At 37.6% G+C, this 17,181-nt stretch overlaps 1 protein-coding gene across 1 annotated transcript in view; it reads right to left on the minus strand.

Annotated features, from left to right (window-relative positions):
* Positions 1 to 10,999: 10,999 nt before the first annotated feature.
* Positions 11,000 to 17,181, minus strand: part of LOC137268756 (dnaJ homolog subfamily C member 16-like) — a 33,549-nt gene continuing 27,367 nt past the window's right edge. Inside the window, exons 12-13 of the mRNA XM_067803336.1 lie at positions 14,578 to 14,742; positions 11,000 to 12,428 (exon numbers count right to left, since the gene is read on the minus strand). Of these exons, the coding sequence (XP_067659437.1) occupies positions 12,044 to 12,428; positions 14,578 to 14,742 (550 nt within the window). The 3' untranslated portion in view covers positions 11,000 to 12,043. The remainder of the gene's footprint in view (positions 12,429 to 14,577; positions 14,743 to 17,181) is intronic.

Below are 17,181 nucleotides of genomic sequence, written 5' to 3' on the forward strand. Positions count from 1 at the left end.
AAGTACAGTCTACTTCTTTTGAGTAAGTGGATGTTTTCTTCAAAATTAATTATATTTTCTTTAACTTTTGGTATGACACTGTCATATGATAAGAGTTCTGATATGTTTCTGGTGCCATTAAACTTGAACGTCAAAGAAATCCCCAATACTGACATTTTCTGATAACCTGGGTCCTATTCTCAGTGTTGACACATAGTTGATCTTATGGTCAAAATTTGAAATTTCTTCTTAGGAATACAAGGGACAAGATGATTTAGTTGCCAGATGTTGAAGTCACGATCGTCTAGGGTATGTCACAATGGCTTCACAGTGTCTTCACTTACTCCAGATGCTGAGTGACATGGCTGACCGCTCACATCTTCAAGGCCTGACACACACATACCATTAATCTTTGTCATACGTGTCTGTGTCACTTTCACTGTCTGAACTCTCAATTATGCTCGCTTCATCATTATCTACATCTGAATCATCAAGGAGGGTCACCAGTTCTCAGTGATACGGCTCAACATTTGATCATACTAAATAATTTGTTCAATTTCATTCAAGAACTTCCAGTCATGTGTTTCTGGTGCATACTGAACATGAATTGACGTGAGAGCATAGCTGCAAACACTTGATTTAAAGTTTGTTCGTTTGACTATCCAAGCCAGCGAAAGGAGACATTCAACCATGACTGGCAGTTTCCTTTCATTTACTGACTAGATTGTGTACAACTAATCAAGGTGGACTGTCACATAGATTCTGTTGGCTGCAGTACCAAAGGCTCTGATTTTTGTTGTGTCCTGTGTCCGCGATGGTCACTGAAGAACCATAATGTGTGGATCTGGTTTAGAACTGGCTTCCTGCAAAACTGAATCGTTGCAATAGGTGACTAAGCGATCAGATGGTCGGGTTTGCTGACTTGGTTGAATCCCTGAATCATTGAATCCCTGTGGTCTATCCCAGCTGGATTGTCTGTTCCACACTCGATTATAAAATTTCTGTCAGTGTATAATAATGTGGAGTGCTGCTTTGAACAGTGAACCAAACCACGGCTTACATGTCTGACAGATTAAATGTGTTGGGCTGGTTACCAAGGGAGTATGTTACGCTTTAAAGACTAGCAATCCCCACTGAATCATGCACAACAAAAACAGATCTTGATGTCTGATTCTTAGCGTAACTGTCATCAACCTGGCCACTCCTTGTGAGTTGATCACCTCTTGACACATCTCCAACATCCTAGAAGCCAGGATGATTAGGATTTGATGGTCTGTGATCTTCATATTTCCAATCTTCCAAATCCACAGTTCATGAATTAAAATGTGACAGGTTTCCATGTCTCAAACTGAAGAGTATCTGAGTTTGCTTAAGGTTATCGTCTCGCACAATTAAAGAACTCCCCAACCTCATTTCCGACTGATCAAGTCTCGGAACAACAGGATTTTCAAACCTTACGTTAGAACGTCAGTTGGGTTGAGCTGCTTTAAATGTGATTCCATCACAGCTTGTCAGCTTAATGTGAGAAAAAAGCCAACAATGATGCAGGTCACAGACACTGACTGGGACAAAGCCACAGTAGAGGTATATAACCAAACACATAATCAGGGGATGCCAGGATTCAAACTCACTGCCATAGGAACAAAAGGTCTCTGGTGTGCCAAGGGACACAACTGCATAGTAAAAGCTCCCTTATCAGACCGATGATGGCTCTCACATACTGATGTAATCATGACAGAGTTCCTTGTACCTCCTGTTCAGCCTCACACTGTAGTATGCCACATTGTCAGGACATGATCCAAACTCAGCATTTCAGGTTGCGTATAGTTTTGCTTCAATTCATGCAAGGTTTTGCCCTGCTTTGGGACAGAGCTGCAGAGCCCCTGCCCTTCAACAGACAGATGTCTCACATATTTATGTGATCATGTCAGAGTTCACCATCTTGTGCCACATTGTCAGGAGATGGTCCAAACTCAGTATTTGAGACTGTGCAGTTTTGCTGCTTTACCACCTAAAAGGTTTCTGGTCTGCTTCAGGACACAACTGAAGAGGAAACTGCAGGCTCCCACCCTTTAACAGACTGATGATATCTCTCACATACATATTTGATCAGGTGCTTGGCCAAACTAATTTGTGGCTGTGAACAGTTTTGCTGCTTCAACAGCTGAAAGGTGGACATATATAGTCAAATACAGGGTACAACAACAGAAAAAGACCCTGCATTAACTTCAGTGCAGCTGCTTTCTAACTTGCAAGGATGTGCTTAGTACTTCTATTAGTACACACTTTCCCCCTCCTAAAGAACGCAGCTGTGAAAATGTCAACCACTGAAAATGGTGCAGTAGTCAGTAGCCATTCTTTCAACATTTGGGTGTTTCACAGATACTGCACAAAACGTTCCTGGAAGTGTGTGCACACCTTATACACCAGAGTGGACATAAGACATTCAATTCAGTAGATGACGAGTATGGTTTTACATCACATTTAGCAATATCAGCGGACAGGGGACACCAGAAATCAGCTTCACACATTGTACCCACATGGGGAATCAAACCCAGGTCTTCCGTGTGATGAGCTGCTTCTGTAACCATTAGGCTAGCCCACTGCCCCTCAATTCAGTAAAAGAATGTTCTGACAGCAAATCCTCCAGCACCTCACTGGTTTCCACCAGCCAAGAGAACATCGGACAAAAAGATCCAGCAAACAAACTCTGTATCAGTTTTTGGAGGAATGCTCCCCCACCAGCTTCGGTTTCAATATGCACCAGAAAGACAAATTTGGAAGTTATATGATGGATTATCCTACATTTGTGATCAAATGCCAAGCCGCATCATTAAGAACTGATGAGTAACCCTGATGATTCAATTGTAAATAAAGAGAAGTGAGGATTAAAGACAGGTCTTACCAGTTTCTGTTACACTTCCACTGTGTGGAGATTAATGTCATATGCTTGCCCTTCCTTGACGATGCAGCTGGACAGACATGTCACTAAATATCCAGAGAAAATGAAGACACTGAATTCCTTAAATTCCATTTTTGGGCACACAAAAGAAAAATCAGACTTAACAGCAGGCAACATATGTGTAAGTCTGTAAATATTCAATATCATCTGGAACTGCAGTTTGGATAGTGATAATATATTTTAAATCAAAAATAAATTCTCAACAGGCCAGCTTTTCCTAAGCTTTTCCGAGTTGCCTCCCTTGTGTCAACATTTAAACAATGACCCTATTCACAATTTGTGACATATCTTTTGAAAAAGCTTTCACAGAATAGTTGAAAAAGACTATCAATTTCAAACATATTTATGTTTTAGAAAATATAATGTATGCATTGTTTTGTGAATTAAAGGGATTTGAAAAAAGTGTGATTATGATTTCCATACACAGGTGTAACTGCACTGGGGAAAAAACATCAGAACTCTTACTTTGAAGGACACCAAATATTAAAAGGAAAACATTATTAGTTTCTAACAAAACATCCACTTACTTAAAAGAAGTATATTGCACATAAACTGCTGAGTCATGACCTCAGAACCCCAAAATGTGAAAATGGTCTATCAGACTTTTTCAAGACAACCATTGTTTTATGAATCAAGCATGAACTTTTACAGACCTCCTGGGTGAAATAAATCGCTCCCATCTCTTGGACTAATAAAACACTCTCTACTACAGACACTTCGACTTCTGAGATCTAAGTCCAACTAGACCCAAGGTTTGTGATCTTATTTAGGTCCTGAACAAAAATTTGAACAAAAATTTAAAAAAACAAACAAAAAAAACCCCCACCATTTAAATTTACGATACCAAATAAGACTTCCACATGAATGATGAAAAACGAGGTCTTGCGGATCTGTTTACAAATTTCAAAATAAAGAAATTATGTGCATGGTCTAACAATTCCATTAATTTTGAGTGAGTGTGCTTTCATGCCACTTTTAGCAACATTCAAGGACACCAGAAATGGCATTCACACAAGGTACCCATCTGGAGAATCAAACCCATGACAGCTAGGTACCCAACTGCAATTTGTAACACAATGGTGAATGTTTTTCATCCTAAAATGAGTCAAAACATATAACTATGAATCTACTACTTTTAAAAAAAAAGATTCAGAATGAGTAATCAAGTCAATGACTATTCAAAACATACCAATCTCAGACCTAGTCGGACCTAGACCTTGACAAACATTCTCAGTTGCATACTCAGATCTATCACAGAAAGAGTTGGGCTGATGACAACAATCCAATGGAGGTGATGAAACTAAGTGGTGCTGAGCAAAATGTATTTTCTCAATATCTGTCATTCTGCCATGGGACACTGCAAAGCTGATAGTGCTTTGGCTCATGCTGGGGTAAACTAAAGGGAAAAATGTGTACTGCTCTTCAAATTAGCAAAAGTTTCATCGACCTTAACATTAAATTGATGTCTCTGTATCACTGTTGACAAACATTAATACATTAACATAATATATTCACACCAATAAATTAAAATAATTAGCTTTTCAATGCTGTTTCCTCCACTTAGCCATGTTCATGGTGTGGTGGTTCTATCATAAGGAGAAAGATCAAATAAGAATGATGTATTTTTAAATAATAACAAGGTTTTGTACTTACCTTGGTCTACACTGTGCTCACAACTTGTGTTACCTGCCCACCTGGATTTCATGCTTGAAAATTCAAGCCAATTGTGCAGATCAAAGTGCATGATCACTGGATTGTCTGGTCCAGACTTGAATATTTACAGACTGCTGCCATATAGCTAGGATACTGCTGAGGGCAGCATTAAACAACCAACCAGTTAACACCAATCACCTTCCCAACTATGCAGTTTATAATGTTCTAAATGATCGCAGAACATATTAAGGGAATGATTAAGGTGCGCCAGATAATCAGTCAACTGACTGATCTCGCTTGCATCAGTGATCATTGATAGGTTCTGTAGACTAATCAATAATTTCAAAAATAAAATATTAAATTGAAGGTGAGTGAGTGAGTTCAATTTTACGCCACTTTCAGCAGTATTTCAGCAATATCATGACAGGGGACACCAGTAATGGGTAACAGACATTGTATCCAAACTGGGAGATGAACCTTGGTCTTTTCTATGACAAGCAAACACTTTAACCACTAGGATACCACCCCAAGGCAACAAACATTTGTACTACTAACTTTTCCCACAGTAGATACATTCTGGGCTTAAAGTTAACACATGATACATATAGTATAGACCAAGGTAAGATAAAACAAAATATTTTTCTTTTGACATTAGTTGTAAAAAGCCATTACACAAATTTCACTGGCTACATGAGAAATGGAAAAAAATATTCAAAAATTAGAAAATGAAAAAACACTGCAGCAACTCTGGAAATGGAGTATTATTCCTCAGAAGCGTACGGATTTCCCCAAAAATAAAAGAACTGGCCACAGATCAGTAGACACCCATGGTTGTCAGATGTCATGCTAATAATTACACACACATTTCTCACATCATAAACGTCAAACAGTCTCAATAATCATACACACAAATATGACATAGATGAAACAATACACACTAGATTAATATATACATTACGTAACTTTGTTCACAAGATTTTTTTTTAAAGATTCTTTTTTGTTTTAAAATTATCAAAACGGGCAATTATAATTACTTGTGTGTAACTGATACTGACACCTTCTTGGTATTTTCCAAATAATACAGGGTTCGTGCAGAATTTCAAGACCAAAATTTAAGGCTTTTAAAGGCTTTTTCAAGGTTTTTCTTGGCAAAATTAAGGCCAATAAGAAAAGCAGTTATATAACTGAACATAAAGAAAATAATAACAAACACAACTTCTATGCACTGTTATAGTCTGTTTGTCTAGCATGTGTCCCCATGAATTGCTACATATGGGAAAGAGGGTGATTCTCCATGAGAATCATGATCACCCTATCTAGCCATATATAATGTATGGCCACTAGACTGCATCTGACCTGTATCAATGAACTCTGTGAACTTGTTCTAAGTATCCATGGGATATATTTACATTGACCCGACTATGCTTGACATGAAGGGCAACACTTGTGAATATTCACACCGAATGCTGAATTTAATCAATTAATTCTACACGATTGTCAGTGTCTGCTGTGAAGATAAGATAGCCCAGAAGCCCAATCCACAAACTGTTCACAGCACTATGTCATTCATAAGCCTATGAAAAATTATGGAGTTGTGATATGACCAAACGCTACAAACGCTTTGTGGATGGGTACCTGGCATCATGACAAACCAATGTGAGCATTACTTCTGAACCCAGTATTGTGGGAAATGATTTTAAGCACTGGACAAAATGATAAGCTGAACAATACATTTGATGGCTTAGAGCTGCGTGATAGATAACCAGGTTCCAGCCCTGGTCAATAGAACTATCTGGATACATGCTAAGTCAACTGCAACTCCATACAAAATATCTCAATCATGCAGTGTGAAGCAAGAATGGAACCATTTTTAGCCATTTTTGACTAGTCTACTTAAGCCAGTAAGCCTAAAAGCTTATATAAGCATTCATAACTATTCACCTCTACCCATGACCTAGGGATGCCAACCCTATTTTGGTCTTAAGTGTAATACTGGAAGTCAAAATGTGTAATGTAGACCTTGTGTTACAGTCACTTCAATAGAGTGCACGTTCCCACAAAAGGAATATTCTAGACAGAAATACACGTCTACAAACATTTCGAAACTACATTCTTAAAAGATTATTGGTCATCTGATACAAAATACTTTAATTGCTTAAAATTAATTGGAATGAGTGCGATTCTAAGAATGCGATTTCCATCGGTTTAAGGCCATTTCTTAAACAATACATCAGTGTGTTACGAAACACTTACTTCTGAAATTTTATCCAATCATTTTCCTAAAACCAGTAGAAATGCATAATTTTTGTATATTATGTGTAATGGCATAATTAATCAGTCAAAATCATACTAACTATGCCATAACTAAATAATAACTACAACGTAAGGGTAAATAGCATCTCTGCATGACCTGCTATAAGACTTGTACCTTTACCTAACCAAGAATCCTGACAAACCAATAAAATCTAGTAAATTATGTCTAGTAAAATGTGAAATGAGGTAATTATTTCTTCATGATTATCAATTTTCATTATTTCTTAATTACAAATTTACTGATATGCTGTAACGATATAAGAAACTTACAAACAGTGACTTTTGTGTTTTATTATAAATTTCTAGCAGCCATGTTTGGAAATTCAGAATTATCTTTCCTTCAAAATAGTGCCAAATCAAATTCACCTCTGAGTCTGTTTACTTTTTGACAAGGTCCTGACATGAAAATTTCCACAAAATGGGCATGATTTGCCATCCAGCTTGCAGGAATTACACGAGGAATTACAGATGATGAGGTCAACACCAGTGGAACCAGTTTTAGCAAGTATTGACTGGTCTGCTGTCTACTTTAACCAGTAGGCTGAAAGATGTGAAACGCCAACACAATCCAATATAAAACCAGTTTTACACAAGCAGTACTGATACTAAGTTTCTAGACTATGACTGTCGAAGAGGAAATACTTATCTAATTCGAGTAGAATATCTGATTTCAATGAGAGTGCAATAATCAGTTCTGACATACAACATAAAGAAATTTCATCTGTGTGTACATATAAACATCCAATTCTGGGTCATCTCAAAAGGAACCTTTGCCCAAATTTTACAGTATACGGAAAAATGGTGAAAGACATTTTGTGTAGTCTATTAGTGTACAGATAAAACTACAAATAGTTAGAATAAAAGTGATTACCACTATCCATTGAGAACGACCAACACTGTTTGGATCATCCAAAAAACAACCAACTGTTACTATCCAAGTAAGTATTGTTATCCACTGAGAACAACCAATGATATTTAGATTAACCTGGTCCAGGACAACCGTTACTCAATAAGTGATTACCTTTACCCACTAAGAACAACCAACTTCATCTGGATTACCCGTCAAGGACAACCAACTTCATCTGGATTACCCGTCAAGGACAACCAACTTCATCTGGATTACCCGTCAAGGACAACCAACTTCATCTGGATTACCCGTCAAGGACAACCAACTTCATCTCGATTACCCGTCAAGGACAACCAACACTCCAGGTTAGTCATTAGACAGAAAAAAAAAAAACAATGATAAAACTTTGTGCATAGTATGTCAAAAAAAACAACCCATCTGAATAACAATGCTCACCACTGGCCAGTAGTCTTTGGGTGTCGTCATACTTGACAAATTCCTGTGCTTACAAAAACAATTGAATTTAACCTAAAGTTGTCAGTTTGATGGAGTGTATGGCCTTACGCCGCTTTTAGCAATATTCCAGCAATGCCACAGTGGGCACACCTGAAATGGGCTTCACACATTGCACCCATGTGGGAAAGCGAACCTGGGTCTTCGGCATGACGAACAAACACATTAACCACCAGGTTACCCCACCGCCCCATTCAGTTAGAAATAATGTTATAACGTCAAGCAATTTAACACATCCAGTTCAACACAACTGACCAATGATATAAGAGTTTGCAGTGACAGGACTCTGAGTACAACACAACCAAGGGGACATCAAAGTTCCATGTGACTGCTGACTACCAGCAAACATGAACAAGCCACCTGGAAATATCTCTCAGGAATGTTGGCATTGGAGGAAATATATTCACAAAAAGGATGGAAACACGTTCCTACAAATATACACCTAAACAATACAGGAATATAATAACAATGGAGGAATCACAATATGGTGAATATGGTGACACTGTGGCTGTGACTGACTAACATTCAGTCCTTGAATATATATATATAATTTACATGGTAACAAATAAACCCATTTGAACAGAAAATAGTCCCCATGAGTTTGAAGATTCCTGAACCTGGAAAAGTCTAGACTTACTTCAACCTGGGTTTAGAGACTGCAGGGAGGGCTGGGCAGAAGAGAATATAATCCAGTTTAGGGACTGTGAAACTGACAACGGGGATGATACAGCACCTGTATTTTATAGTTTGATAATAATATCCTTTATTTTGCATGTGAATCTCTACCCTAAATAATTCGTGTCTAAAATTCATAAACTTCTGAGATCACAGATGGGATATCATAGTGCAGACACATACATGCTGGAGTACACTGTGAATATCAGGCTATTTATAGCTAACCTAACTAAAGAAATTGTCAAAGCTGACAGACTAAAAATACAGGCGATAACCTGAACACGATTGTCAGAACCTGCTGACAAAGCACAAATAATCGGGAATCACATGACTTTCATTCACCATCAAAATCAAACCACATACATTTTGGCAGATTGTCAGAGGCACAACACAAATCCAACACTTTCTCAATGTATTTTTTTGACAGTCAAATCATATTTCTGTTTCTAGTAACCTTCAAAACAGGAAGCACTATTGTTTTACATTTAGCTTACAAATCTATGAAATAAAAAATGTTTCCTATAATCTGTTTGGTTACTAACTTGAAGAATGAACATGAAATGGGCTGTGAACATGATTCCTATGCGAAAATGATACATCTGGAATGGCAATAGGGCATGGTGAGCGAAAAAGACTCCAGGTTAACAGTTTTGAAAAAATACCTGATAATTAAAATTTGGGAAATTGTAACCAGGTCTTGGGGTATGATAACGGGGTGGGTAAAGACACAAGAAATTATTTAACAGACCTATGGTTGTGTTTTGATTCACATGCTGGTAGCACCTGAAAGCAAACATTCTTTACATCGCTACAGCCCATATAACTCTATTTCATTAAACCTGAGATCCAGTAGGATGCCTACAAAAATGATGTAATGCCTTAAAGAATTAATTATTCAGTTGTCACTGAGTGAGTGACTGGGGTTCTGTTCCAGGAATATCATGGTGGGACACCAGAAACAGGCTTCACACATTGTGGGCAATCGAACCTGTGTCATTGACACTGCACAAGAATTATTGTGCCTATTCAGGGACCAAGTGGATACCTGTTTATGTCCTTACCCAAAAACAAAAAATCTCTATGTCTGTCACTCATGTTGACTCTGTATGATATGAGTGGCATTACTTCAGGAAATTTTGAAAAAGTGAAAGTCTCGACACAATCTTCATCATTCACAACTTCTACAACCACCATCACAAATAATCAGTCTTTACATTCCTGTATTGGAATGACTAAAACCAGCAATGACTAAAAGTAACAGACTTCTCCAACATTTCAAACAAATTGGACAAAACATACTATACGACTGCAGATAAAGAGCTGTCTTTCTTGAGTTACCGTTCGATACAAAGCCATTCATAAATCAATCAGGATGGCCTCTTAAACCTGCAGATGTTTGACTGAAACTACAAAAAAAAAAATTAGCATATCATGAATGACACTTGAGACGCACTGTGACAGCTATTGTCATCCTATCATTGACTAAACTACGACATTGCACATTTGTCAAACCACATCCTTCACAGGAATACAGTTTTCTTCATAAACCATGAATATAAGAAAACACTGGAACACAAAAAACTTACACAATGATGCGAAAAAAAGATCAAGCACATGTGTCCTACATGTCATAGAGACGAATGAGCATATGGATCACAAAAAGTCAAGGACATTTATGTTAACTGTAAGCATAATGACTTGCTGTAAAACCACAGATCAAGTTGTCAACTTTCCAAGAGACATTCCAGATCTCTTGAATTACATGCAACACGTGGGAATTCATTATAATACAGTTACTGGCAAGTATCATATGCTTACACACTACACTGGACAATTCTGAAGAACACAAGAACTCACTGCTTAAACAAATCAATCAATTCCATATCATAGATCTTGCCAAAAGGTGCAAGTATCGGTGAAAGAAAGTTTAAAAAATCATTTGAGTTTTGGGGGAGGAAATTCTGCATGGAGAATGATATTTTATCAGCAACAAATGCAAAAATCAAATACACTTGTTTAATCAAAACAAAGAGATTACACCTCTCTCTCTCTCTCTCTTTTTTTTTTTTAAAAAAAGTGTACTTTTTGTGTGCTATTATTTCATCAGTCTGAAGAAAATAACGTTCGGGGAATTTTCAAAGACACTTTCCATTTTGGAATGGTAATACATGTATCTCAGTTTCCACATACTTGTACTTGTGCAACGACAACTTTATCAATGAATACAAAGATTACTATTGCATTTCAAAACACCACTCTGATTTGTCCTTCAGAATTTATGTGCACTTTCCAGAAAACATTATTTAGAAACTATGTTTCTTCCCTTTTATTCACATTATTCTTTTCATTTTATAAATTCCAGGTTCATCATGTGAATCACAATGCATCAGTTTGTTCAGAGTTTTGAAACAATATCAACAATATGTCCATTTATATATTGCCTAACTCCAAACTGCGTATGCTCATAATGCTGACAATGGCACAGGTCATTATCACTCTGGCTAGTTATTCTCAAAGCGTTCGTAGTGCTACAAACTTCTTAAGCCCATTCTTCACACAATGGCTACGATCAAAGTTAAGAATTCTTAGGGCTACAAACTTTTTGAGAATAAGGACACTAGATAACCCAGGAAGATTATAGTCTTTTGATTTATCCCACCAGGTACCCATAGACTTACGACAGGGCCCAGGATGATTTTGGCAAAATGTCACAAGAATGAACACAGTTATGAGTTATATAGTCAACCGGAGCAAAGACACAGGCTTGGCATGAGCTTATGGTGACTGCCTTCAACAACATATGGTACTGAGGTGTGTTCTGGGGAGGTGTTAACAGAGGCTGAAAACTTTGTTCCATGTCATTTCCAGTCTAAAATTTCATGAGTTACATCAGTGCAGCTGCAGCATTAATATTTGGCACATAAATACAATTAAATTTTAACCCTAATCTACTGTATAAACTTTCTACTATGTCCTAAATGGGAGAATAAGTTTTAAGGAAATATGAAAATGGAAAACAAAAATTATTGTCAAATGAGCAATGAACAAATGATAAATCTTGCTCACGTCAATAAATATAATACCCAAACACTTAACAAATATCATGAACACATTTCAGGCCAATAATCTAGTCGGATCTTAACAGCTGAACCATCAAATATACGATCCATCCACATGGCCAGTCCACTGAGGTATTTCCTACTGAAATCTGCATTGTCCTTTTCCTGGTCCGAATCAGAGTCATCGTCAAGGAAACCGATGGCCCGCGAGAGATTATTATGCTCCTTCATCCACTGCCGTGCCTTCTTTGGGTGGAAGATGTAGTAGTATTTGCGGTACCCATTGATGGCGAGGACGGTGCCGACACAGCTGTTGATGTTGATGTTGTTGAGCTTGACCTTGAAGTTGAGGCTGAGCTCCAGGAGGTGCTGGTACCAACTGATGTAGTACTCCAGCTGAAGATAGGCGAAGGTCAGGGCACTGTACCTGAAAGTCACAAAGAATGAGCGAGTGAATCAGTGAGTTTAGCTTATGCTGCTTTTAGCAATATCACCAGAAACAGGCTTCAAACACTGAATCCAAGTGGGAACTGAACCAAGGTCTTCAGCGTGACAAGTAGAGGTGTGACAATATAGAAACTTTACGATAGGATACATATTGCGATATCTTCAAACGATACGATTCGATTAGATGCACTTCACATTATGCTACTTTTAGTTATTTTCTTCAAAAACATATATTTATATATCAAGTAATAGAGTAAATTTTCACATAAACAGCAATTTCTAGTGAAAATTAACAACTTTATGGTCAACGATACATATCACAATACGTAACAAGAGTCGTCAGTAGATGACATATCCCTCCCCCCGCGGGCCCCACATATTTAAAAGGACAAATCATCTGACAGTTACTTGAAATTTTCTTAGATTAAGCTTGAATCATTTCCATGGAAGTCATGAAAAATATAAATGCCATATATCTGTAAACAGCAAAAGGGACCACTTCAAGATCTGTCTCATATATCTGCCAAGATCTGTTGAAAGATATGAAATGGTTTTCTCCGGAAACGAAGCCTATCCCTCCATTTTCAGACTAAGTCAGAATTGTTTCCGTGGAAATCAGGAAAACTGAAAATGCCAAAATATTGTAAATAGCAAAAAGCACCACTTTGTGGCCTGCCTCAAAATATCTGCCAAGTTTTGCTTTAAGATATTGAATAGTTTTTGAGTTGTGCTCCACAAATGAAGCCCATCCTTCCATTTTGATAATAAGTCAGAATCGTTTCCATGGAAACTTGGAAAATGAGAAATCACAAAAATCTGTAAATAGCAAAAGGCACCATTTTAGCTTCTGATTGGTATATCTACCAAGTTTTGCAGAAAAACAAAGCCCATCCCTCCATTTTGAGACTAAGTCCGAAACGTTTCCATTCAAACCAAGAAAATAATAAAGCACAAAAACCTCTAAGTACCAAAAGGCACCACTTTGCGGTCTGACACACATATCTACCAAGTTTTGCAGGAAAATATTGAACGGTTTTTGAGTTCTGCTCCGCAAACAAAGCCCATCCCAAACTTTTTGAGACGAAGTCCGAAACGTTTTCATTCAAACCAAGAAAATAATAAATCACAAAAACCTGTAAATAGCAAAAGGCACCACTTTAGGTTCTGATTGATATATCTACCAAGTTTTGCAGAGAAAAATTGAACGGTTTTTTAGTTCTGCCCCGGAAACAAAGCCCACTCCACCATTAGACTAACACCAAAATGTTCCATGGAAAAACAAAAAAAATAAAAATGTCAAAGCTCTGTAAATAGCAAAAGGCATAACTATAGGTTGAGATTATTACATCTATCAAGTTTGGTCTAAAAATATTGAACGGTTTCTGAGTTATGCTTCGGAAACAAAATGATTACGGATGGACGGATGAGGCGTTGACTATATCACCCCTCATTACATGCCGCGGGGATAATTATCACTCTAGTGACAAGTGAATGCTTCAACCACTTGGCTATTATGGGTGACTATTGAGGGGAAAACAACTATTGCAATAGCAATAGTCTATTGTGACCAACAACTGCAATACTACTCAAGTATCAAGAATCAGTTAACACACAAACTCAAAAATGCTGCAAGTCTGCACCCAAACATCCTGTATTTTGGGCTATGCATATTTCAGCAGATGTCAGTTACTAAACTCTTGACAGTCACACATACTATCAATGCATCAATAGTTTTTCGTTTCTACCTTCGATTAATTGCTGCCGGAGACTAAACAATTGCAAGCCATAGATTAAAGTAAAACATGGTTGTGTTTTAGATGGTGACTTAAAATTAGAAACTTCACAAATTCCAAGACTGCAATCAAACATTCACTGTACTTGAAAGTCACAAGGAATGAGTAAAGCACAGGCTGACATGTTGCAAGCTGTGACTTAAAATTAAAAGAAAGTTCACCAAATTCCCAGTTTTCAATCAATTAGTTTCTAATTCATGCTAATGGAATTTGCATAACAATACCACAGGCGATCAGATGTGCTACAGAATCCTGGCACTATAGAGGAACATAATTCTCTGTTATTCTGTTAAATGGCTTGTCTGATCCTTGAAGCTGGCTATAAGAACAACTTACCTTGAATATGGCTGCATGATTTGGGCAAAGCGGGTCAATATTTGCTCCTTGGACGTCTCGTGAACGAAGATGACAATGGTAAGACCTGTGTCTGCCTCAGCAACAAGATTCTTGTAGGTCTCGAACCTCAGCTCGTACAGATGGATTGTTTGGTTGTCAGCCGAGCTGCAATAATACAGATCACTTAATCAATAACAGAGATCACTTAATTGAATGGATCATCCACATCACAGGTTGAGAGTGGTGTTCAGTTGGCAATGCATCAGCAACAATGTGTTCTGTCATATGTTCCTCCCATACAGATGAGACAAAATATGGTTTAACTTAGGAATACTGTACTTAAAGGTCACAAGCAACCAAAAAATAAAACATAATTAAAACATGATTATCACTTATTCATGACATATGATATAACATTGCCACTTGTAAAAAAACAAATAAACAAAATTATAAGCGTAAATCGTGATTCAAAAGTGCAATATTTTGTACTTGGGCTTACTTCCCACGAAATGATGCCCTCGAGAGATTGAACCCAGTTATAGCGGGTGGACGTGCATGCAAGTGTAACTACGACTTCTGATTGGCTGGTTCATTTGCCGATATGCCGAGGGCTTATTGTGTGTACAGAAAGATGATCTGTTTGATGGGCATTTTAGAAGTATGGTGAGTCACAAGAAAGTAAGATTTTTTATGGGTAACAACTGCTTTCATTGTACTTGATGCGTCGCTTAAGTATGGACTTGAAACTGACAAGAATTTGCACCAGTTTCTATCAGATCCAGTCACCCGAGAAAAATTGATGTAAATTGTTTGCAACCCACAGACATTAAAGCATGTCATGTGTACAAGTATCACACCTGCCTAATTACATAATGTGGCAGAGACAGGACTCGGGTGCATGAGTCATAAATCAATTTACTTTGTTCATGGCGTATAGCCTGATAGGTGTTAAGTTCAAATTGCATGTGGTCTGTGATTGAAGTTGTGTATTGCATATTGTCTATAGCAGACAGACTGGCAGAGATATAGGTGTCAATAAACAAACCAGACATTGAGCTTTCTCTGTGACAGAGGCTACTTACCACAATCAACAGGGTTTTTTATGTAATGAGTAGATTATTTACTTGTTTGTGTACACAACCATGGTTAGACTACTGCTCACTACCTCATACTCCGGGTATGCATATTGTTGCATGCTCCTTGAACCTATTCACTGCCCATGCGTTATGGGCGCAGCGCAGCACAGCTGTTGAAACCACTTTTTCCCCCAACGCTGGGGGAAATTTAGTGAATCGTTTGAACTCTGCTTTCGCAGGCTTTTTTTCCCATCGCGTTTTTTTCAACTTTATAGATTGAACTGGCATTTTTGATGATTTGTTTTTTTCAGTGCATACTGAAAGGTATCAGAATCTGCAAAGTTGTGTGTTGCATGTGACCTTTAAGAATGCTTTACTCATATGACGATGTGCATGCTTGTCTATGTGTGACTGCTCGACTTAAGCTGGTTTTACTGTGCAAGCTCAATGAGGTACCATGACACAGTTTAGCATGAATACCCTACTCAATCACTTTATACTGACTCCTATAGCCAGCTAGTGCTTGATGTACCCATTAATGCCGAGCATCAGGCAGGGATCAACAAGTACCATATTTTAACATCACTTGTTATGAAGCCGTTGGGGATCGTACCTACGACTTTCCACTCTAAGGGTGAATGCTCTAACCACTACACCAAGGACACATACACTTTAAATTTTTAAGTCACAAACTCATGGCTGTCTTGAAGTGAAAGCTCGATCTCTGCATATTTGCAAAATTCAAGATAAATCATTGCAGATGATACTAGATATGTGCCCCTATGGGAAAACATTTTGCACCCACCAATGCATAAAATCTTTTCAAACATGTATAGTTGTACACTTGTATTCCAACTACTTCACAAACACCTGGAAAATGTCAAGAAGCAACAGGGTTGTTTCCCCTTAAGAATATTGAATGCTTTTCTTCCATTGTGAATGAACAAAGCTGTTGTCCCATAAAAACTGTACTACCTTTATTTTAGCACAAAACTAACACAGTTATCTCCCCAATGAAGCTGTGCTGCCTACATTTCAGTGTAGAAGAAACAAAGTTGTCTCCCCATTGATGCTGTATTTAAGTACAGAACCAACAGACATGTCTCCCGAAAGACACTGTGATGATATTTCAGTTTGAAGAAAGCATATACATTGTACAAACATTGATACCACATAAGCAAATTTCATAACATTCAACCGGAGACGGTCTCCCATCCAACAGTGTCTTCCACCCAAACAAAAATGTACATGCACTACATCCAGCCTGCCATTAGTGAACGTTTGCTATTTGATTTCTACATAAATCAGACCTAGTAACTTTTCGGCCACCTTCACTTTGATGTTGTAACCATATCCCAATACATCACAAAAAATAAATGCAATCTGCAACTTTGAATTTTACTTAAAAATCAGTTTTTTGGACATCATCCACTAACTGTTGGGTAAATAAACTGAAAATTACATGTATCGTAAATCCAGGCAGTTTAGACACATTACTAAACAACTATTCACTGCATTTTGCATAATT

Source organism: Haliotis asinina, chromosome 16 (genome assembly GCF_037392515.1).
Source record: "Haliotis asinina isolate JCU_RB_2024 chromosome 16, JCU_Hal_asi_v2, whole genome shotgun sequence".
NCBI lineage: Eukaryota > Metazoa > Mollusca > Gastropoda > Lepetellida > Haliotidae > Haliotis > Haliotis asinina.